The sequence below is a fragment of the Elephantulus edwardii genome, unplaced genomic scaffold, assembly GCF_000299155.1.
Source record: "Elephantulus edwardii isolate Elephantulus edwardi_28Jun2011 unplaced genomic scaffold, EleEdw1.0 scaffold00039, whole genome shotgun sequence".
In the NCBI taxonomy this organism is placed as follows: Eukaryota; Metazoa; Chordata; class Mammalia; order Macroscelidea; family Macroscelididae; genus Elephantulus; species Elephantulus edwardii.
In genome coordinates, this window is record NW_006399789.1 from 18,509,047 (window position 1) to 18,534,558 (window position 25,512).

General features: G+C 36.6%; 1 protein-coding gene across 1 annotated transcript in view; it reads right to left on the bottom strand.

Annotated features, from left to right (window-relative positions):
* Positions 1 to 25,512, bottom strand: part of LAMA2 (laminin, alpha 2) — a 746,602-nt gene that overhangs the window by 47,828 nt on the left and 673,262 nt on the right. Inside the window, exons 52-56 of the mRNA XM_006885032.1 lie at positions 18,706 to 18,844; positions 15,562 to 15,573; positions 12,021 to 12,141; positions 9,197 to 9,373; positions 2,530 to 2,678 (exon numbers count right to left, since the gene is read on the bottom strand). Of these exons, the coding sequence (XP_006885094.1) occupies positions 2,530 to 2,678; positions 9,197 to 9,373; positions 12,021 to 12,141; positions 15,562 to 15,573; positions 18,706 to 18,844 (598 nt within the window). The remainder of the gene's footprint in view (positions 1 to 2,529; positions 2,679 to 9,196; positions 9,374 to 12,020; positions 12,142 to 15,561; positions 15,574 to 18,705; positions 18,845 to 25,512) is intronic.

The following is a 25,512-nucleotide window of genomic DNA, read 5'->3' on the forward strand; positions in this document are numbered from 1 at the left end:
TTATTTGTCACTGAGATGGACTCAGGAGAAAGAATGTCTGGCCAGAGACACAAAATAGGAATTCAAATATTAAGAAATTAGATAATGAAATGATGTAAAAAAGTGAAGGGGAAAAAGGTATAAAAAGATAGAGAACTATGGAGAAGGGGAAAGAAAAGCTGAAAAGAGAAAGAAAGAAAAAAAGAAAGAAGTTGCCCTGAACTTAGTAAATACACAAGGATTACTGAAGTTACCACTCTTATCCAGGGATTTGGGGGAGGGAGGTACTATAGTTGACATATATAGTCTAGAAAGCTTTGCAAGAAAGCAAGTACCTCTAGATTAATGACAGTATAGTGATCACCATGAAGTAATACTTATCTTTGAGTTCACAATTAAAAGAGTAAACAGTTCGTTGAACACAGATGGAGATACTAAGTTCTGGCTATGTTATTTACTAGCTATCTGTGACTTTGGGCAGGTTACTTAATATTTCCTCATAATGTGAGCATATTAATAGAGATATACAATACATTCATAAGGATTAAATGACATGAACTTTGTTTAGTATTTGGCAGAGAACATGCCATAAGCAGGCACATGAAGCATTAAAATGTCTCTATGGATTTTCTAGAGGTCTATTTTCTTTTTTAAAAATATATTTAATCAGTCTGTGGCAGCACTTACTTAACGGGTAACTAATGATTATTTTTTTGACCTCAGAATGTGGAATGAGACGTTAGGGTAGCAAATGTGCTCTAGCTTTGGCACAGAGTACAGGGACTACACACTAACATGCTCAATACACTATCCTGTAATTAATGGCGAATGGCAAAACTGTTTGTTTATATGGCCAATTAACTGAATGACCGTTTTCCACTGATGTACTATACACTGAGCTTAATCAAATAAAGGCTGGATTGATGGCCAACAGCTGTGAAGTTGACATAATAAACTGTCCTTCTTAAAGAAACACCTGCTAAAAGGACACCTTAGTACAACATCCTAATGCTTAGGGGAATTTCTCTCTCTATAAAATGACATATTTGGGAAGATTTTTTTTTTTTGGTGTCAATTGTATATCCCCAACTTTCATTTGCTCATTTAAATTTGTCAAGTTTTTTTTTTTTTAAATTCTTCCCACAATTAGAAGGATTAAAATTTGACAGAGGACCTGCCTGAAGTCTATTTTGGCAGACATATAAAATCAGTATTCTCGAGCATTTCCAGATACTCAAATGAGAAAAATAAGTTTGCACTATTCCTCAGAGGCCATGGCTATATTATCTAGCTATTAGATTAGTAAACATTCTTTGTCCAAATATTGATCTCTCATTTATCTTGATCATGATTTTTTAAAGCATCTTAGTTAGTAGACTCTCTGCGTGAATGTTTAATATTACTTCAGCAACGTCCTCACCCTCTGTATGTTGAGAAGAATATGAGCGCTAGAAAGTTTTACTATTTATTTAGAAGATAAAAATAATCTCACTGCTCACCTAAGCTCTTATCTAGACGAAAAGGAAAATTATAAACAGTCTTTGTACTAAATAAAGAACAGCTCTTGTTGGCTTGAAGTAATGCTACATATTCTACCTTAGTCATATACAAAGACATTCCCTGCATTTTGAGATTTCACCAAATTGGATTTCCAGTTTTTCTGATACCTTCAGACTGATAAATGAATTGCTGGTTTGGGAATCTGAGGCTCCTGAAGTCTCGAAGCTTCTATTTTCTTTTCTTCTAATTGTCATTTTAAACAAACTACCTCTCTGAGTTGTCACACAATATTTTTATGAAAAATTCAAATGACTTTCTCAATAAAGTAGGTATAATAGTCCGCCGTGTTTTGAAGAAAGGAAAAATCCATTTGTACTCAATTATGGTCAATTCCCTAATCTGTGGCCTGAAAGTACATGCTTTTTTGTGTCCTGCAAGAAGAGAACAGGACAGTAACCTTATCTTGCTTCTGTCAATGCTGCACCCTTCTGTAGTCACTCCGCAGGGACTTTGCCCATCCTGGAGACAGAGTCAGGGATGAGACATGGCTGTCATGTACACCTGACTGTGCCCAGGAGGTTCTGCAGCTGCTCCTGTGTTCTTTATATGGAGCAGGTTTCTAAACAGCTGCCATCAGTACTTTGGAACCTGAATGAAATAGCAGCTGCCAAAGGCTGCTGGCTCCAGCTGGGCTATTCTGGATTTCACTGCGCCTGTACCTGATTTGAGAGGAGAATATTATAGAGGTGCAGAGGGACAGATTTTTCTCATCTATGGCTTCAGAAGAGGCATTTGGTTTTTTCCACAAGTGGAGAAGAGGAATTGTACAGATTTTTAAAAAATGCTTTTAGCAGAAGTTCTAAGTACCTGAAGTTAATAAAGTTTCTGAAGTCTAAAACATAAAGAGGAGGAAATGAAGCTGCTTTATATTTTTTTGCAATGCATAATGTCCCTGCGCATACAAAGGTTCAGGTAGTCTAATGTGAAGGGAAAGAACTTCCTGTTAGTTTGTAGGCTGTTTAACAGTAAGTACTCGAGTGCTATTGTTACCCGCTAGTTCTCTCTACATGAACAGAATGTTCTCTCCCGTCGTGAAACAGACTCGGCTCTGGTTTGACGACAATTTTCCTCATTGTTCGTGCCCCTGTGGAGAGATGCACTTCCAGACGGCCTTTGTTCAGGAATATGGCATAATAGGCCTGCAAGAGTAAATGGTTATTGAAGATTAAACAAGAGTCTCATCTGTGACTTCACTTTAACGGTTCTCTGACAGAACTGCAGACCATTCTCTCCAAGATCTTACAGGGGAATTAAGACACAATATTCCCTTATGCAGAGCATTTAGGCAGCTGAAAGTACCTTTTTAATCACTTACGTTTTTTAGAAAAACCCCAACAATCCAACAGCTAGATGATACGGGGAGTAGACTTAATAACTTAGCATTTCTTTGTAAAGCAGGTTGGCACTATTGAAAATAACAGCTCCTAATTTACAAAACCAACCAGGAGACAAAAGGAACAAGAAAATCCTTCTCCCATCTACATTCTTCAGTGGACAGCAAGCTGCTTGGAAACGAGCTCTGCCTCTCCACCCCTTGGCATTTTGAGGATTTACATTTCAATTTTGTTCTCTCCGAAATGGGTTGACTAGATTGTGATCATGAGCATGCAACTTGTCGCCCACGTTTAGAAAGGAGGAAGATGGGTTTTCATCCACAAACAAGCCTGCTGTCTTCGTGCTGCTGTTACTATAGCAACCACTATGGTTTTGCTATGAGATTATGAGCAGATTATGAATGCAGGCCTCTTCCTCAAAGCAATGCGTGCAATATTCTGGGAAGCATTGGGGCATCTGCTGCACAACGACCACTTGGTCCTCTCAGCGTCATCCGCGATGGTGGAGAGCATTCCAATCAAATATCATAATGGCTCCAATCATTTACTTAATTAGTTATGCAGCTCTATGCCCAACACAGGAACAGGATTAATACTTTGTCATCCAATGAAGGGGCAACTGGAAAATACTCAGTCAATTAAAAAATTGCTTAGTTGAACCCTTTCTTGATATCTCAATCGCATTTTGCAGAGTATAATCACAAATATCCATATGAATATCTATATGTTTAGCTTTGAAAAATGAAACATGCCAATAGAACCAATTTAATTAATATTCTAGACAGATACCAATTATTGACATTGTTTTCTCTATCAGACAGCATATTATATTTTTTTAAAGTATATGTTCCGTATAATTTGTTTTTATTACATCTGTTATGTGCCATCAAGTCACCTATGACTCATAGCGACCCCTGAGCCTTATCCTGAGCCAGTCTCATTGACTCCCACACACCTACCCCATTACCCCTGTTACCAGTTCATCTCATCTGGGGCCATCCTCTCCTGCACTGTCCCTCCACCCTTCCAAGCATGATGTCCTTCTCCAAGGACTGGTTCCTCCTTTCCACATGCCAAAAGTATGTGAGATGGACCATCAAAACACTTGCCTCTAAGAAGAAACTTAGTTTCATCCTTTCTAAGACAGACTTACTTGTTTTCCTGGTGGTCCATGACATGTTCAATACTCTTCTCCAGCACCACAATCCAAAGACATTTATTTTTCCTGTTATCCTTAATCACTGTCCAGTTCTTTGATGCATAGCAAGTAATGGCAAAAACTGTGGCCTAGATCAGGCACACCTTAGTCTCTAGACTGACATCATTGCTCTTTAGCACTTTGGAGAGGTCCTTGACAATAGACTTCCCCAATGCAATCTGTCATTTGATTTCCTGACTGCTAGTGCCAAGAGTGTTGATTGTGAAAAGCTGAAAGTGTTAGCTTCAATATCGTCTCCATCTACTAATGTCCTGCCAACTGACCCAGTGGTAAGAATCTTTGTCTTCTAGTTGTTGAGCTTCAATCCATATTTAAAATGACAGTCTTTGACCTTATGCAGCAAATGCTTCAGGTCTTCCTCAGTTTCAGCACGCAAGGTTTTGTCATCTGTATAATAATGCAGGTTGTTGATGAGTCTTCCTCTAATTCTGATGCTACATTCCTCTTCATAAAGCCCAACCTCCCAAATGATCTGTTCTGCATACCGATTAAAGAGGTATAGAGAAAGGATGCAGTCCTGACACACTCCTTTTCTGATTTTGAACCATGCTTGTTTTGTTCTGACAACTGTCTCCTAAGTATGCGTTTTGCAAGAACACAATGAAGTGTCCTGGGATTTCCATTTTTCTCATGGTTGGTCATAATTATCATTTAAATATTAAAACATTAACAATGTTATATCTCATTTACCTTTGATAATAGTACGTAACACTTTATTTTGGTTGTTTTAATAGTGATAATTTTTTTAAATTTTTAAATAGCTTTCCTCAAGCCTGGTGATTCACATTCATTCAATTAGTTCTAGTGAGACATTTGGAGTTGACAGGCTATGCCTAATTATTTCTCGATGACTAAGAAAACAGACATATTTTGATGGAAATCTGTTTCAGAGCATTTTATCTGCTCTCTCAATATGACTACTTTATTATTTTTTTTAAATACTGGCTTATTTACAAAGTTTGTATACATTGCTTTTCACACTGGATCTTCCCCCTTTCCTTCATCTCCTCTTCAGCCATCAAATTGTGCGACCCTTGATTAACCACCCCCGATCTCCACCCAATTGGCATTTCCTCAGAACACAGAAATTTCATATAACCGAGCTGTTCCACTTCTTGGAATGTACTTTCTTATTTTTAATAGTTGCTATTGTTTTTATGTGCCATAGAGTCATTTGTGACTCAAAGCGACCCTATGTACAATAGCTCTGAAACTGTCCTATTCAGAGCCAATAAAATAATTTTCTTTTTCAGGATTTTAAAATAAAAAAAAATGACAGAGTATGTATATTTTATAGTCAGTGCTTATTGTTAAATTGTTAAATCATTAAAATGCTATTACACTATTAAGCTGTTCCCTTATTATGAAATAAAGAAATCATTTAAAAATATATTTTTATTATGAATGCTTGGCTCCTTTCTTGTGATATAAGTGATCTACATCTAAGTAATGAAACTGTTTTTTAACTGTACCACAAAATAAACACCTGCAAATATACCACCCATCTTAAAAAAAATACACACACACACACACACACACACACTCTTTAGATCTATCTATGAGCTTCTTCCCAATCTCATCCTTTTGGTTTTCTACCTCAGAGTAACCACTAATTTTATGTTTATCATTCTCTTGTTTTTCTCAAAGTTATAGAAAATTCACATATTTATATTAAAAAACACCCTCCTCACTGGTGTCAAATAGATTCAGATTTGTAGTGACCCTATTCTTGTTGTTGTTATATGCCATATAGATACCTTGGAGTCATACAAACCCATAGAATCCATAGTTGACAATCCAGAAGGTTTTGAGAGGCAATAAATTGCAAGGGAGGAGATTGTCCATCTTTCTTCTGCAGAACAGCTGGTGAACTTAAACTGCATATCTTTACATTGGCAGCACAATTCCTTACCTCTAGGCAACTAGAGAGTAAAATATTTATGGAAATAGATTGTCACATCTTCTTACTGCAGAGTGACTGACAGTTTTGAATTGATGACCTTTATGTTAGCAGCTGAGTGTTTAAATATTGTGGTAGCAGGGCTCCTTACATATGTATATAGCTGGAAATAATATATTGTGTAATGCTACTTGTATTTGACATCTACAAAAATAGTATCATTTTGTATGCACTCCATTTATATTCTAACATTCATCATGCTTGTTGTTGTTGATTGCCGTCGAGTCAAGCTTGACTCATAGTGACTCTATGAACAAAAGACTTAATGTGTTTCCATGCTATCGTCATTTCTCCAGTTCATAGAGTTTCCAAAGGCATGTGGTTTAGGAAGTGGGTGCCCTTCCTGCTTCCAAACCTATTTTGCAACTGCGAGCTCCACAAAACACTGTCCATTATGGGAAACCATTCTGGTATTTGATACCCCAATGGTACAAGGTTCAGCATCACAGCAAGCCAGGTTACTTCATTCTGCACATTGACAAAGAGTGACGTACAAAGTGGAAGAGTGTTCCTGCAGATATAACAGCACTAGTTTCACTTAGCAATGGTTAAGCGTCACCGAGTTGAATATCCTTACATATAGTTTCTTCATTTTTATTCTAACTTAATATTCTGCTATTTGAAAATGCTACAGTTCATATCTTTTCCCGTTGATGAATATTTTGAATTGATTCTAATTTTTCTGCTGTTATAAATAATGCTGCTATGAACAATCATGTTTGAGTCCATTCTCAAGAGTGAAATTCCAGTATTGCAGAGTGTGCACATTTCCAACTTTACAATATTGTGCCAGACCATTTCCTCTTTATACCAGTAGTGATTATGAGAGTTTTTTGATCCACATCTTGCCCACGTTTGGTTTATCAATACATCACTTGTCATAATACCTTACCAAGCTAGAATATTTGAGTGCTATATAACCATTGTCTCAAATTTCATTGCCTTGACTGATCATTAGATTATTTTTGATAAAAATGCTTATGTTGTTGCTGTTGCTAGGTGCTATTGAATTGACTGTATCTCTTTGTGATCCTGTGAAGAACAGATCTGAACCTTCCCCTATCCTGAATCACCCTGAAGCTCAAGTCCACTGTTAAAGTCGCTTTGTCGAGCTATCTCATTGTTTCCCTCTCTTTCCATGAGTTCACTTACTTGACAATGACCATCCATTTCCTCTTCTTTGAAATGCCTGTTAAAGTCTTTTGCTTATGAGTCTTTATTTTTTTTCTTGCTTTTTTGTAAAAGCTTTATAATAACTATTCTGGATACTAATTTTTTAGATTGTATTTGTTACATATTGCAAGAGAACACATAGACTTTTAGGACATTTAGTGACCTGGCATTAAAAACCACACATAATCGCAACTAGGACAATGTGGTTTGCAAAGTTATGTCAACAGTAATGTTTTAAAGACAATATTTGCTAAGCATTCTCGTATTTTTTTTTTTTTTGGTCAGGTAGACTAGATAATTCCTGTTAACCTTTTTTGCTGAGAAAAACTAGATTAAATGGAAAGGAAAAGATTTTTTAAAGATAACTGAAGGTATTAGAGAGCTATCAAGACAGTAAAGTTACAGTGTTTAGTTCAGGGAAAAGACATTTTATTGTAACCAAGTGGCTAAGAGGTCTCGGAATTGGAGATTAGCAACTCTACAAAGGAGGATATTGTTCAGAAATTGTTTTTGTGTCCTGAGTGGGGCTGGGCTGGATGTTTGCTTCCCCCACACGGTTCTTTACTGACTCTGTGCTGTCTACAACCTCTCATATCAGTTTCTTTACCTGCTCTTCCTTGTGCCTAGATAAGGCGGTGCAAGGCTGGTTCCAACAGGCTACTCACATCTCCTTGACTAGACACTGTAGGGAACTGACCTTAGAAGGAGTTCAAGTTTAAGAGACCATTTCTGGATATCTACGTATGATGAGGAATTGAACTAAGAGACAGAAGATTAGTATTGTTTTGGACATATGATAAATTTATCTCTATATATTGCATAAGAATGGGTAATCTCCTCCCGTGTGATTAACTGCCTCTGAAAACCCACCAGAGGGTCAGCTATGAGTTGGTCTAAATCTATGGTGCACAAAAACAGCAACATATGTCTACGTTAAACCTATATGAAATACAGATGCAAATGTGACTGTGTGCTTGGAATTGACCAAGAGGAAAACTCAAGTGGAGAATATGATATGAAAGAAATAGGAAGTTAGTATGGATAATATGTATAAATTTATTAACCCTGAATGACACACCAGGGAACTCTGGTGGTCTAGTGTGCAGAAAGTTGTGCTACTAACCCAAAGTGGCATCTTTCTGGTGATTTGAATCCCCCAGCAGCTCTGCAGGAGAAAGATGGGTAATCTCCTGATGTGGGATTGACAGCTTCCTGTAAACCTGCTGGAGGGTCATCTATGAATTGGTTATGATTGCACAGCAAGGAGATTTGAAATGCTTCATTATAAAACAATGAACTTCTTTGTAAAACAACCATTGTATATGAACATTTTTGTTGTTGTTGTTTGCCCTCTAGTTGAACACAACTCTTAGCAACTCTATGAACAAAAGGCCTAAAGCCTTTCTATAACTGTCATAGTTTTTCCAGGTTCATAGAGTTTTCAGAGGCATGTGGTTTAGGAAGTGGATGCCACTCCTGCTTCCAAAGCTGTCTTAAACTGGGAGCTCTAACAAACACTGTCCACCTTAGGCAGCCAGTATGGCATTTGACACTCCTCCCACCCCAGCCAATGACATGAAGTTCAACATCACAGCAAACACAGATTATCGCAGTGCAGCAAATTAGCAGAGGAGTACTGCACAGCTTAGAAGAATGTTCCTCCAAAAATAACACTAGAACCTTGGGCCCAACTGTGTCTTAAATACAAGGGCCCTCCATGCATATATGAACAAAAAGCCTGAAGCCTTTTTACAACTATTGTCATTTCTCCAAGTTCATAGAGTTTTCAGAGGCATGTAATTCAGGAAGTAGGTGCCACTCTTGCTTCTCTTAATCAATCTGGGAGCTCCACCAAACACTGCCCATGATGAGTAACCATTATGGTGTTTGGCACACCAATGGCACAGTTGTTCCATAATGGTATATAAACATTAGACAAAGAAATTATTAACTAGGTATGAGAGGACCTACCTGTCCAGTCTGCCTTCGTTTTCTCCTAGGTAGTGCTGGTGACCCTCCACTTCCCAGGAGAATGATTCCAGACTCATTCTTGGTGCTGAAGGACAAGTTGATAATAGTTCCCACCACAACTGGCATAGGGGCCAACTCCACAAAACCAGGCTTAGGGAAGTTTACTATGTAAACATTCTGTGGTTAAAGGGATTAGAAACGAAAATTTAAATTAATGTCCACATCATTCTCCCTCTTTAAGGCACTCAAGATTATGAAAGACATTGCAATGTTAGACAAGATGAAATCCACAAAACCATTTCCATTAACAACATGGAATGTTTAAGAGGAGATATGTTAGTAACTTTGAATCTTCCAGGAAGTGTGAGTTAAATTCATCGAGCTCCTCTGATTTTGTTGTGGAACTTTGACTTAATATATGTGTTATTCTTGATAAATAACACTTCATTTTTGTTTAAATTGATTTTGTTAAACAGCTTTGAAATCATGGATCATGAGGGTTTTTTTTTAAAAAAAAACCCATCAACTACTGTTTCTATTTTGTGGGTGTGACATCAATTTATGTTGGCATTCTTCTTCAGTGTAACTTTAGTGGAAAGATGTTCCTCCATTCCCAACAAGTACAGTTATTCTGACACCAACACTGTATGAGGATAGCTTTTCAGAATTTGTCCTTCATTCATTTTCTCTTTCTCTCTTTTCTCCCTTTCTTCATTTCCCCTTCTTCAATTAAACTGAATTATGACAGAAATGTTTATCTGTAACTTATTTTACAACTAAATAGTCAGGGTTATTTATGTGTAAGCAAAGACAGATCTCATCATCTATTTTAGCGGCTGGAAGACTTTCAGTTTTCTGAAAATGTGCTGTAATTTATTTAAGGAAACCCATACATTTTAACATTGTGGGTGCTGAAAGTATTAATTTTTTAAATACCTGATTTTGCTGAAATTAAAGATTCCTTTAATGTAGGTTGTTTTCCTCTCACAGTGTTTCAGGTCCACTGAAGTGACCCGAGTGTGAGTAAAATGTGTAATCTATTTAAATTTTCAAATCATGGAGAGCTGGATAGTTCAGATAAAGCTACAGTGCAGACTTTTCAGAATTTAGCCACATCAAATTTCAGCCTCATTTTTTAGTTGCAAAGTAATTCCTGGTGACTGAAAAGAGTCTTTATGGAATCATCATTTCTAAACATCCAGGCTGTTTAATTTCTGGACAGTTTTCATCCTCATGCATATCTTTTGAATGTGGATGAGAGCAAAGGTTGGGAAGATTAAGACTCTTCAGTGAAACACCTTTTAAGAAACCAGTATTAATTCTGAGGGTTCTAATTCTTACTGTATTTTCCTTATTCTAAAGGTTCTCAGAGTAGAAATGTGAAATGAAACATGTGTTTGCCAACACTAAAGACCCCTTAGGTTATGTTTCAGTCTTCAAACCCCGTAACTTAAATGATGAATTATTTTTTTTCTTTCTCCTTATTCTGCATTCATTTCCCTAAGTGATCTAAAACAGACACCATTAAGGCAATTCAAGGTAATCTTGTATCAGAGGACTTTTGTGCTCATAGGGTTTTCAACCGTTCATTTTTTGGAAGCAGATATCATGAGCTTTCTTCCAAGTTACCTCTAGGTAGATTTGAACCACCAACCTTATGGTCAGCAGCCGAGCTTGATTACCCAGGGACAAGAACTGCCTAGCAGTACTTTAGAAAAATTAATTGAAGGAAGAATAAATATGGATATTTGTACCATCTCAGTTTAATTAAAATTTATAAGACTGATATATATATATACATATATAATATTTTATTTTTTAAACAAGCTTGTTAGTTCTGGGATTCTATAAAATTCTCATTAACATTTGCTGATGACAGTTGCCTCTAGTTTATAGATATTTTAAGAGATGAGAGCTCTGACCTGAATGAGATTCTCTCACGTATGGGTCAGTCCCTATTGAAGAATCAGTGCAGAATAAAGTAAATTAGGGGCTGCTTGAGTGTTTTGACAACAGAGAAGAGTTACTGAAGATACTAGGCCTTGGAGCTAAACTTTAACTTTTGGGTAATACAAAACCTTTCATTCTTGTTAATGAGAAGTTTCTGGAAAGTTGAACACCATAGTTTCTACCTTATGCCATTTTCAAAGGATTTTGATTTTCAAACTACATGTAAGCTATTGAATAATCATTATGGTATAAAATACTATTTGCTATTTGTGTTAATTTCATCTCCCTCTTATTCCAGAAAAGAATTAAGGCTGCAAATAATGCTATAAACAAATCAAGCTATAAAGACAAAATAAATTTAAATAGACAGCAGAAATAAAGAGAAAACAACAATGGAAACAGATAAAACCAGACAGGTGGTTATATAAACACACCCACAAACACACCCACACACACTCTGAAGTTCTATACATATGGGCAATGGGATGTTTATCAGACATTGTAATTAATATATTAATCTATTGTATTTAATGTTATAAAGTGAAAATGAATAACTGAATGAAATTATAATGACAATGTTATAAAACAAAATGGACACGGATGAGAGAAAAATCAATACAATTTAATTCTTAAACTTTTCTTCAAATAAAAAATTGAAAATAATTTTAGACCTTATTAACACTATTTGCTAAATTCAGTTGATCAAAAGGTTTCAATATTTACCACTTATGAATAACTACACTAACTTTATAAAGATGAAGGTTAGCAGGATTTGAAAATCCATTCGTGAGGGCTCGGTTGCTGTAACAGCAGTCATACAGTGTAAGTAAACAAGATGTAGATGTGTTTAGGGAAGTGTTACTAGCACACCAACCTCCAACGAACATCCTTTGGTGACGCCAACATAATCAGGGCTGCTGAGTATATTATATGGGGTTCTTGAGATTTCAATATCTCTGAGGCAGCCCGAGTATTTCTTCACATTTACTTCTGGCCTGTTGGAAGTTAAATAGAAAACAAATGCAATATTAGGGCAATGTCTGCGGTTCTTGACATGACTAGAAGCAAGCCACGAAAGCAAAGTGACACAACTGGCAAGCATGTTTGTCCACTTGCAAACAGACATACACACGTACCTCGCCATTTACAATTTTTATTATCTACTGAATGGATCTAACTGGGCTAACGAAGGTATATGTGACAGCGACAGTGAGAGTGTCCCAGGAGAGAGGAAATTTAAGAGCTGTTGTACCCACTGATATGAGTCATGGTCAATGCAAGAGAATACAACAACTAGTTGGATTAAGATGCAGTAGCATCATCTAGCATAAGGAGAATTACACAGTTTGACCTTTCCTTTTTCATTATTCAAAACATTTAAATACAGAGAAAGAAAATTATTGACTTCTACTAAATGTGGGAGAAGGATGTGCAATCTCCTTCCATGTGATTACTGCGTCTGAAAACCCACCAAGGGTCAGGTATAGGTCGATTCTGAAGGGACACAAGAATAACATTAAATGCTTAGGAGCCTTGGTGAGTTAATGGTCTCAACTGCTAAAATCAGTGGTTAAACCCACCAAATTCCCCATGGGAGAAAACTGTGGCAGTCCACTTCTCTAAAGGCTACAGCTGTGAAAACCCACTAGGGCAATTCTACTCTTACAGAGTCGTTATGTGTTGGAATTGACTTGAAATCAGATTTTATAGAGTAAACTCAAAGTTCTTAGAGTGGAACACCTACAGTATAAAGCAATAAAAACAAAGATATATTTAATTTTTCCAGTAAGCATTGGGGAAAAAATGGTTTTTACGGGCACTTCGGTGGCCTAGTTGTAAGAAGCTGCATATTAATCACAAAGGCTGGTGGTTCGAATCACCAGCTGCTCCACAGGAGAAGGCTGGGCACTCTCCTCTCCCGTGATTTACTACTGCTGGTAACCAGCTGGAGGGTCAGCTGTGGATAGGTGCTGACTCAACGGCACACAACAGCAACAACATCCCTATATAAAAGTTTCTGGGTGGTTTAAGCAGTGTGTGTTCAACTCGTAATCTAAAGAGAGGCAGTTCGAAAGACCTCGTAATATGCTTTTATAAAGACCACAGCTGAGAAAAACCTAGGGAACATTTATACCCTGAAATTCATGGGGTTGCCATGAACTGGAATTGATTTCTTGGCAGAGTGTGTGTGTGTGTGTGTGTGTGTTTGTGATTATGTACTCCTTGCTCACTACTTCTTAAAACAGGGTATATATTCCAGCTGATTGGAAAAGGAATCCTTACCGTTGAGTTCCGCATGTTGCGTTGGCTTAATTATTTGACATTCTACAGGTGATTTTTATTTGAGATTTACAGCCTTTATATGTAGAATAGATATAATGACAAACATGTAAATATGTGCAATGGATGTAATGAAAAATAGCACCTGTATTATCGAGTTGTGAAATTTGGATAACACAATGGACAATTCAATGTAATCCCTAGATCTCAGCAAGTGCTCAGTAAAAGCTGTTAGAGATGAAGAGAGTCCTTTAAATGTGCAGAAGCACTGTCAGATACATGCAAGAATTGTTCTGTACCCTCCAAGTGGGCAGCTATCAGCAGCATGTACCCCTGGCTCATGCCAATGAATAACACATATTTATTACCATTTAATTTTAATTTGTTTAACGTTGAATGGTCACTGAGGCTATGCTTGTGCTGCACAAGCCTATAGGGCTGAATAAGGTAACATTTTCTTTTTATGTTAATAATGATTTGTAGACTCTGCCAATTTTATACCAAAACGCTGTACTTATTTAAGGTACTAACTTTATCCTCATTGTTCCAGGAGTAATTTTTTAAAAACACTTAATAAAAATGCATGGCACCAGAGAAGACTGATGGGAAAGCATCTCATACCGAGGCCGTGGGTTCCAGGTGATTGATACCACACTAGGTAGGTATTTGTTCTGTTCTTTTTCCTTCTGTAATGGCTTTATTTTCTTTGATCATTTTCTCCTATTCCCAAGGTTGTCCCTTCCTGCTCAATTTTTCACTAATAATGTGTCCAAATGGAGGGTATGGGTCTTGTTTAGTTCTTCTTCTATATGTCAAAGGGGATGGGTACATTTTTTCAGGGAGTTCATTTGCTTCTGTTTTTGTCTCGAGGGGGAAGCTCATCCACTACAATTTTTGCCGTGGTCTTGTAATAAAGCATACCACTCTTACCAGTTATGTGGTCTGTTAGTTCACAGAAACACAAAGAATCACTTTAAAATATAATAATTTACTAAGCTTAGCGTTCTGAAAAAGAGGATAAGTAACTACATACCATCAGGTTCCTGATGTAACTGTGGACTTCTGATGGTTACCAGTCAAGGCTGAAGCAACTCACTACCACACTACACAGAGTCATCCAGAGATTTTTAGCATCTATTTCCACTGAAATTTTGGATTGGACTTTTAGTCCTAGCAGCAAGTACAGCATGACTGGCCTCATTGCTGCATTATGAAAACATAACTTGGGTTTGTTTTTTTCTTCCCACTTTCATTTCCATGTATTTTTGGTTTTGATAGTAAAACACTAGCCTTTTCTTTTAGAGTCCTTAGACCCTTTCATGTTTATTATTTCTAGGAATTGACACATCACAACTGAAATGGGAAAACACCAGGCTTTAGCACCAACCAGAATGTGCCAGCATTGCATATCTCTAAGATTAGATCAGCCACTTTCCAGGGAGCACTGCTTGCAATTTTCATGCTAATCCTTGTTTGTAAATTAGAATTAAAATGCCCCTGAGAAGCTAAGGAGGGTCCACAGACTTCTTCACCATTAATGCAAGCATTTGTCTGAAGCACAGTGTTTCCAGAGAATCCTTTTAACTGGTACTAGAGGTGAACACAGCCAGGTATAAGCAGTTCTGCCATGAGGTGCAGAGAATGTGTGAATGTTTGCACATTGGCAGCCTTGTGGAAAAGCAACAATGCCGAGGTAAGCATTTAGGAGCACGGGTTTATCTTTCATCCAGCAGAAAGAATGGCACTAGAGAGGCCAGAGTGACAGGTTCAGTCCTGGAGATAGAGGGATCACTTTGCTCTGTCACACTGAATTAAATCTGACCAGCTGTCTGGTGCATGTGTGCAAGTGGTCACCAGAGGTACCACCCATGATGATATTGAAAACATAAGCAGAGCAAATTCATGACCACTGCTGGTGAAACAGGTCACATTGCAAGCCTAATTGGTGGTGGGTAGGCAGCAGCATCTTTGTAAGCACAGGACAGCATGAGAAACATCTCAGGAGCATTATCTGCTCATGAAATGCTCTAGGGCTAAAGCTGCCAAGGTCGCTTTTTCTATATCATCACTTTACCCAAAGCCACATTTAGCCAATCCATGCAGTCAGAGAAGGCATGCATAAATTTAAAGTTTACCTTGCTTTCATACTAGGTCACAGGGAAGAGAAAAAGACAATTTACTTATAATTGCATTTTCATTTCGTAAAACAATTAACATTAATCATACGTCTCCAAAGAAAGCATGTGATAGAGAAAGAAGTACACTAACAATATAAAATAGGCATACACCCTTGACTATAGTGAAAACTGAACCTAAAAATGACCATTTGTTACACAGTTCTCTTGGAGAATTTTTATTTTGGAGTAAAACATGAAGAATCTAGATTTCTTTTAAATGATGAGAACATGTCTATGTCTATTCTATCATTTTCCTGCGTAATATTTAAGTATTCTCTGAAAGAGCTTAATTTTAATGAATTTTATCAAAATAATTTAGATTGTTGTTTCGCTTCTGTATTTTTTAAATTAATTTATTTATTTTTCATTTCAATGAACATCTACAGAGATTTTGGAATTCCATTCATTCATTGTTGCACCCTTCTGCCCACACACCCTCTCCCCCCTCCCCCGTTTGCTCCTCTCCTTGAAAAGCAAAAAAAAAAACCCCTCCCTCATTGGTACACAACATGTTGAAATTCCATCTGTGGGCAAATGCTATATTAACTGTGTGATTGGCTACTTTATCAGTTACAAAAACACATCTAAAGAGAATTTTGAAGTAGTATAATATACTATAGAGGCATTATTCATATGAAATGCATTGTAAAAGTAGCAATACCTTAGTGATACTGAAGCAAAGATTCATTGAATAGGCACTTTGATAATCAACTAAAATATAAACCTATATTAAATTAATATGCATATATTTGTAGATAATTTCTAGAGTTATGATAATTAAGACCCAGTCAATTTTACCAGGAGAGGTAAAATTTTTGATAGTCTTATTTTGGGCATATTTCACTCATTGTAGACTATAGGCATTGATATTGCAGATAAATCTTAGATTTGAACAACTACTGAATTTCTTTTATTTAGTATAGTATATCTGTACATAAATAGACAGTCAACAAGCCTTTGTTGAATGGATGATGAATATGTAAATTTTCAAGTAATAATCATGCCACTGTTCAAAACATTTCATTTGTAATTATTTTCCTGACCAGGCAAGTTATGTTTATAACCAAAGCACAAGAAAAATTATAATGTATCATTAAATTAATCAACTTATATCACTTGCTGCAGAAGATCAAGGACTGCAGCCTCCAATATGGATTGAGGCTCATTGTCGAGAAGACAAAGATTCTCACCACTGGACAAATTGGCAGCACCAGGATGGATGGTGAAGAGATTGAAATTGTTCACAGCTTTCGTTTGCTTGGCTCCAAGGTCAACACACTTGGCACCAGTAGCCAGGAAATTAAAAGATGTATTGCCTTGGGAAAGTCTGCTGTTAGGGACCTCTCCAAAGTACTGAAGAGCAATAGTGTCTCTCTATGATACAGGCCATGGTCTTTGCTATCACTTGTTATGCATCAGAGAGTTGGACAATAACTAAGGAGGACAGAAGGAGAAATGATGCCTTTGAGCTGTGGTGTTGGAGAATAGTGTTGAGGGTACCATGGACTGCTAGGAAAACAAACAGATTCATCCTGGAAAGGGTTAAATAGGGTGGCTCTCTGGAGGCAAGGATTCTGAGGCTCCGTCTAACATACTTTGGACATACTGTAAGGACGGACCAGTCCTTGGAAAGGGACATCATGCTTGGGAGGGTGGAGGGACAGCGCAGGAGGGGATGGCCCTCTATGAAGGGATTGATTGAGTGACTGGGGTAATCAGGATGGGAGTGTCAGAGACAGTGTGATTGGCACAGGACAGAGTAGAGTTTAGGGCTGTTGTACATAGGGTCGCTATGAGTCTCAGGCGACTCGACGGCACATAACAACAACAACAACAATCCTTGGAATATTAGTGACATCTAGAGAAAAGAGTAAACCTAAATCTAGGTGTTATCAAAGATAAAATGAGAGGGAAGTTTCAGTATTCTTTTGGGAAATTATAAGGTTAATTGATCACCATTATTTCTCAACAATTCCAAAATCTCCCATCTTAATGCAACTTTTTAGAGTAGAAACATACAGGCAGGGCTTTAATCACAATAAAAAACTAAATACTAATAGAGGAGAGGGGGGAGTAATCATGGGGTTGGACAATTCGATGAATGGGGGAGTGAGAGAAATGGAAAGATTCTGTTCTGGAAAACAATGTATTTGAATTTTGTAAATAAATTAGTATAATGATGATAATAAATAAAAATATGTACAGCTTCAGAAACCCAAGGATTCAGGGTCAGTTGGGCAGCAATAGGTTTGATCTTTCTAAACATTAATTTATATATTTTTAATAATGTTTTCACATGCATAAAAACAAAACAAACTAAATAACAAACAAATCTTAGAACAAGTTAGTCTAAATTTATAGTAAACTCATGGTTTGACCAAATGAATATAATCCAAAGTAATTAAATTCACTGAACATTTATTGAGCATCAAATATTCCATAGATTGTATTTCTTATGCTTTTTTATGAGACAAAAATTAATAAATGCCATACAAATGATGCCCTAAAATAATATATTTGTGGATTTTATTTAACTATTCAACTATGAACCCCAAATGCAACCCTATCCTCTAGTTGCAAAGCCATTTATAAATTTGAAAGATAATGTTGGCATAAGCTTGAAAATAACTGGCAAGTTCAAGGATTAAGCATATAGGAATGCGTCAATATACTATAAAAATGTTAATACTTGCAAAAACCAGGTTGCAGTGATATGTTCTGGAATACTGACTAATTTTCAGAACATTAAGCAATGTCAGTGTACCACTATCTCTGGTGAATATTCAGTGAAAACAAAATTATAAGATCCAAATTCAACTCTGACTTCCATCTTTAATTACTTTCTTAATACTTTTCATTAGGTGCATATGAAGGAACTAGTGGTTCTAATCTATTTCTTCTGCAAAGATGTCAAATTAATCCTTTTGTTTCTCAAACCTAGTGGTGTTCTAACATGTAGTGTGGATTTTTTTTATTATTAGGATTTTCTGCATCTAAAGGTTATATGACAAGCCCTGTTATAATTAAATTTGAGAACTCTAGAGAGTATAGTGGCCATTTAATTAAAACTTAATCTTCAGCTCTAAATATAAACTAAATTACCTCAAGTTCCTCAGGGTTGGCAAGCCACCAAAATATATTTTGTCATCTGCTTTCAAGTCCAAACCAAAGTTGTTGCCAGTTGAAGAAGTTGCTATGTTCTCCTCCTGGTTAGTGTCTATATCTACAATTGATATGTTGGCTATAAAAGAGGCAGAAAAGTTAATATTTTATGTGATAAATACCAACAATCTTTGTATCACCTCTATTACTTTAAGATGGATTTAGTTTCATTCTCAGATTAAAATTGACTTCCTCACACATTGAGTCATTTAATGATTGCAAAAATAATAATGACAGTGAAGTACATTATCCAACCATTCATAATATGCATGGAAGGAACCATTCCAGCAACTCTCCGAGGATGAAAGAGAGATCCTCAAATGCATATAATAGAGCAAGTTGGTAAAGTTTTTCACAATATACATGAGGAATTTGAAAGACTAAAAATAGAAAATTATTATATATTGTAATAGGTTTCTAAAATACTTGCTATGCATCAGAGAGTTGGACAATGCCTAAGGATGACAGAAGAAGAATTGATGCCTTCAAATTATGGTGCTGGAGAAGAGTCTTGAACATACCATGGACTGCCAAAAAACCCCCATAAAAACCCAAATAGGTCTGTCTTGGAGAGAGAGAAACCAAGTTTCTCCCTGGAGGCTAGGATTTTGAAGGTCTGTGTCACATACTTTGGGCATGTGGCTAGGAGACACTGGTCTTGGGGAAGGACATCATGCTCAGATGAGTGGAGGGAAAGTGCAAGAGAGGAAGATCCTGGATGAAATGGATTGATAAAGTAACTGGGATAATGGGGTTCCTATGTCAGATTTAGTGAGACTGGCTCAGGACAGGGCAGGTTTCAGAGCTGCTGTACATGGAGTCGCAGGTCACTCGAGGGCACATAACAACAACTAGAAATTAGATAATTAACGTGAAATTCATTGATTCTGTGACTCATCCTATAAACTTCAGGATCTACAGAATTACTGGGATGTAGACGCATGTGCAAAGCATTAACCCTTGTGTAAGATAATTGTGTGTAAAGGTGGGGAGAGGAGAATCTGATAAGTGATGGAAGTTGCATCCCCTGAAAAGCTGTTTTACACGGGAGATGCTGAGGGTTGTAAGAGACACATTCCTCTAAAGATACTCTGATATGCTGATAGAAATTCAGAAAGAGGAAGGAAAGGACAAAGAAGAAAGATATTTAAACTGACCTTAAAAAGACTTTAAACTGCTTCGTATAGAAAGCAGATGGGACATTTTAGTTTGTTGATTTTTTTTCTTTTTCTTTTTCTTTCTCCCCTCATTCTGAAAAAGCCAAGCTAGGTTTTCCTCTAAATTATGTTCTTTCTCACACAATATTTGCCTCAGCCTAACATTTAATAACTTCATATATTTGGATCCTGATGCATATTGAAGTATCAGGTCATTAGCATGACAAACTAGGTCTCTAAATCCTTGTCTGATATGTTGTTGTTGTTGTTATGTGCCGTTGAGTCGCTTGCGACTCATAGCGACCCTATGTACAACATCCCTAAACTCTGCTCTGTTCTGTGCCAATTGTACTGTCTCTGACACACCCATCCTGATTACCTCAGTCACTGAATCAATCCACCTCATATGGGGCCTTCCCCTTCTGCACTGTCCCTCCACCCTACCAAGCAAGATGTCCCTCTCCAAGGACCTGTCCCTCCTTGCAACATGTCCAAAGTATAGAGGGTTAATAATGTTCTGAAAATGGACATTTGAATCAATCAATTGGAAGGTCATTTCCAAATGCGTATTCCTTAAAATACAAGATTCCTTGATATTCCTAGGTCAAATATAACTAAATACCACTGGTTAAGGCAAACTTAATTTTATGAAAGCCCAGAGCTTTTAACATCCTAGGATGCAATGTAATGCTAAAGAAAGCAGCATGAAGCATGCAGTTTCTCCCCGATATATTTCAACAAACATATTATTAATATTTTCCTTCAACTCATCATCTCTTAGGACTAGATCTTTTTAGAAAACACAAAGGAATATCAAATGTCAAAAACCCATTGTGCTCCACAGTCTTTGCATTCTAAAAATATTTTCACTAAAACCATGCACATATTTACCTAATTAAAAAAGAAAGAAAGCTGTTAAAACTTCAGACTCTCAAAGCTGACTTCTAACAAACTACAAAGAAAACCATCCTATTAAAAGTATTTAGCACATTTAAGATTGAAAATATTTAATTCATTTTAATAAACATATTAGAAGAGGTTAGTTCATCTACTTGGTCCAGTGGCTAAAAAGAAAAAGAAATGAGATTTCAGAAATGCTTTTCATTACTTTTCCTCACAAATTCTTTTTCATCCAGATAAGCAAAGAAGTTTTCACATGGGACTGTTGACTAGAATATGAAAATAACCTCTTTTTACAGACCTGATGATATTTTAATGATGTGTGTGAAAATGAGATTCTGCTTCTCTATCACAGGCAAGCCAATGACTAGAAGTGGTTTTCCTTCTTATATCCTTGAGTGACTATATGCATTTTTAGAAATCATTCTAAGAAAAACTGCTTAAAGAGTGGCAACACAATGGAATTGAAATCCACTGGCCCAAGAGTTAAGTCTGGCAAAGAGATGTTGAATGGCATGTTTTTACCTATTCAAAGGAGAGCTTTTGCTCGACCTTTCATGAGTGATAGCAATGAAGCAGAGGGTGCTGTGAAATGCTAACACTAATCCCTGTTTCTTGTCTTTTCAGAATAGAGCAATTATCTATTAGCACAAATATAAGTTGACAAATATAGACATCATTTATGAATGTGTAGAGAAATTGAAGTTTTATTAAATACTAAACAAAAGGAACACCTTCATAAGTATTATATAATCAATGCAGAGTTGTTATAAGCCAGTTGATTTTACTTTGGTATTTTTCTTCTTACTCGTAATTCATTCAAAATCTAAACAATCTTTCTGAACCTTGTTTCCACATGAACACAAAGGGATATACTGGGGTATACTGTTGCTGTTGTTTGTCATGAATTGTGACCCTATGAGAAGCTTGGGAAGACAAAACATAGTATTATAATGAAGTGTGCAAAGATCTAGGATTAGAAAATCAAAAGGGTTGAAACTCGCTCAGCATTTATTAAGCTGAAGGAACTGAAGAATAAATTCAACTCTTGAGTTGCAATAGTCAAAATATAGAATGATCAAGGCAGCATCAAAAGAAATTGGAAGGAGTACACAGAGACACTGCACCAAAAAAGAACTGACCGACAAAGAAATATATCCTAAAACAACTTATATTCAAGAAGCAATAATGATGAAGGAGGAAGTCCAAGATATTCTGAAGGAATTTACAAAAACATGGCCTCAGGAATTGATGGGATAGCAATTGACATATTTCAACAAACAGATTCAGCCTGGGAAGTGTTCCCAGGCTGTGCCAAGAAATCGGGAGGACAAACACCTAGCCAACTGACTGGAAGAGATCCATATTTATTCCCATTTAAAAAAAAAGAAAAAAAAAGATGATCCAATAGTGTGGATATTATAGAATGTTATCCATTAATATCAAACACAGTAAAGATTCTGCTGAAGGTTATCCAAAAGCAACTGGAATAGTACATTAACAGAGACTTACCAGAGATACAAGCTCTCTGATACATAGTTGGTACTCAAAAAATATTTTTTTATTCAAGTTTAATTTATTATACACATAAGTGGCTATTCTCTCAAGGGTTCCTTTATATTTTAATTTAAATTTCATGGTACTAAGTGTGATCTTTGAATATTGCTACTACTGGTAATTGATAATATTCTTTTTTAAGAAAAGGAAGAAGTTTTATATATGGAATCAGACTCACACAATTGTTGAAATAGTGAGTGAGCAAAAGGTAGGGAGAATGCTGTCTTAGTTTCCTGGAGCTGTTGGGACCAAAAACCACAATGCTTATAAGAGCAGAATGCTTATAAGCTAAAATTTAGTATCTCTCAGTTCTGAAGGCTAGCAATCTGAATTCAGGGTGTTGGCCGGACTTGTTTTCTTCAAAACTATTAAGGTAAGATTCTTTTTTGGCCCTCTCAGCCTCTGGTAGATGCAAATATTTCTTTAATAATAGATGCATCTTCTCATTATCATCCTCAGTCTGTTTTTCTGTCTTCTCTCCTCTCCTATACAAACACTTTCAGAAGGTATTAGGACTCACCCCACTCCAGCAGGACCCCATGTTCATGGATAACATTTTTAAAGACACTATTTCTAAAAGAAATATCATGCTCTTGACACCAATGTTTAAGTTCTTAGCATATCTTCTTCTTGTTGTTGCTATTGTTGTGTACCGTTGAGTCAGAGCAGAGCAATAGCTGATCCTCTAGTGGGTTTTCAGAGACAGTAAATCATATGGAGGGAGCACAGTTGAATCCATAATATATTTGGTTAAGAAATCTGGAAGTCCAAAATTTCATGGAGCTTCTGTTGTCACTAATGCTGAAATGAAGATCCTCAAAAAGAGATCTCAAGTCACTGAGAGCCAGCACTGAAGAGGGCGTGTTGGCAGCGCTGGGGGGCCAGCCCGCGGCTCAGACAGCCTCTGCTCTGCTGCTGGAGAGTAGGTGCCTTGTTCCTTTGTATCTGCCAAGTGTAGTGAGGAAGTTTTTTGCTTGAGGAGTCTATCTAACTCTACAGGTCGACAGGCAGCGAATTTTGTCTTTGTAGCTTTATGCATGGTATTGCCTGGGTGGTTGTAAGACAAAGCGTAGGAGGGGAGAGAATAACACCAAGTTTCACCAAACTTCAGTAAGGTATTAGGAATGATATCCTTTTATAATTTTTCCTTTTAGAGAATATGCAAATAAACCCAGTATAAAGGAAATTAATAGACAATGCAATAATTCAGTTGACACTGAGTTGTTTCAGATTCATGAGAATTCATGTATGTCAGTTTCCTGAAAAACCCTACACAAAGTTTTCAGTGGCTGGTTTTCAAAGTTTTTTTGAGGTAGATTTCCAGGCCTTCATTTTCCCCAAGGCACCTTTGAATGGAGTAGAACTGCCAACTCTTTGGTTTGTGGTGAAGTTATGTTAACGTATCTCACTACTTAGAATCTCCAAACACTCAATAGGCTTCTTTTTTTTTTTTTTTTTTGCTATGAATAATATAAAAATAAGGGTCTAACCTATATTTCCAGATTATTATAGTCTTGTATTCTGCTGAGATTATATTTTTAACAACATATTAAGAATATGAATTAGTTTTCCATTTTGTCAATTATCTGTTTATAATTTTCTATTGTGACTCCTACACTTTTTAAGAAAAATAAACTTGTTAGATGCTTTTGATTAGTTCTAACTCATACAGACCCTAGGACCATATACCATAGAAAAATACTCTCTGATTCTATAACCTCTCACAATTTTTGCTGTGTCTGAGGTCACTGTTGTAAACACTGTGTCAATCTGTCTCCTGGAGAATATTTTCTCTTTATCTTACTGACCCTTTACTAAAAATGATGGCCTTCTCCAAGGGTTGGCATCTCCTGGTAGCATGTCCAAAGTAAGTGAGAGAGTCTCACCATTCTTTTTCTTTTTTTTAAGAAAAAAATATTATTTTTTTGTGTATGTGTACCGTCAAACAGGCTCTGACTGTTTCAGGAGGAGATTGCCCCTCTCTCTCCAGCAGAGCATCTGGTGGATTCGAACCGTGTGCCTCGGATTGCAGTTCAGCTTCTTGCCACTATCATTCTATCTTTTAAGGACATTCTGACTGTACTTGTAAGGCAAAATTATTCACTCTTCTAGTGATTATTTGGTGCTGTTGAGTTGAGTACATCTCACAGTGATTCTATGAAAAACAGAACTGGACCTTGTCTTGTTCTGTACCATCTTCATTATCTCTGACATTATTTGAGCCCATTGATACAGTCACTGCGTCAATCCATCCCATTGTGGGGCAGGGAGCTTTTCTCTTTAGCAGATCCTTCATCTTTCCAAGTATTATGCCCCTTTCCAAGTAATAGCCTCTCTGAGCAACATGTCCAAATTATGAGAATGAAGCTTTGCCATCTTTGCTTCCGAGGAGCACTTTGGCTGCACTTTTCCCCAGACATATCTGTGTCTTCTTGTTTCTCCTTAGTCATGAACACCATAATTCAAATGCACCAGCGCTCCTTCAGTCTTCATTATTCATTGTCCTATTTTCACATGATTATGAGGTAGCTGAAGACACCTTAATCCTCAAAGTGACATCATTTAAAAAATATTTTAAAAAGATATTTCACAGCATATTTTCCAAATGTAACGTGTGGCTTGATTTCTTGACTTTAATTTCATTGGATGTTGTTTGTGGATTCAAATAAAATTAAATGTTTGTTGTTCATATTGTTAATTTGTCTACTAGAATAATAAATACAATGTCTTAAGAGAAAAAGCAATGTATACAAACTTTGTAAGTAAACTACTACAAAATCAACAAACAAAAAGAAAGTTGCAGATACACTTTTTTAAAAAAAAGAGTAATTGAGGAAAAAAGAGTATATGAGAATATGTGGGCAACTAGAACAACTTCAGATGAATTCATTTTAATTCTGTTTTCATCTGTTTGTTGGCAAAATTGGTAGTAAATATCTCAGATCACAAAGCATGGCCACAAACATGGGGAGGAGAATGAAGATGTTCTCAATTTTTTCACCAGCTCTGCAGTGTTAGCCTGAAGTTGGCTTTGTTCCATTACCTTAGTGCTCTCTCATCTCCATCTACCTTAAGTGCAGACACACGGTCTTGCAAATTATCAACAGCTATGGGACTAGGATAAGTGCGAGCC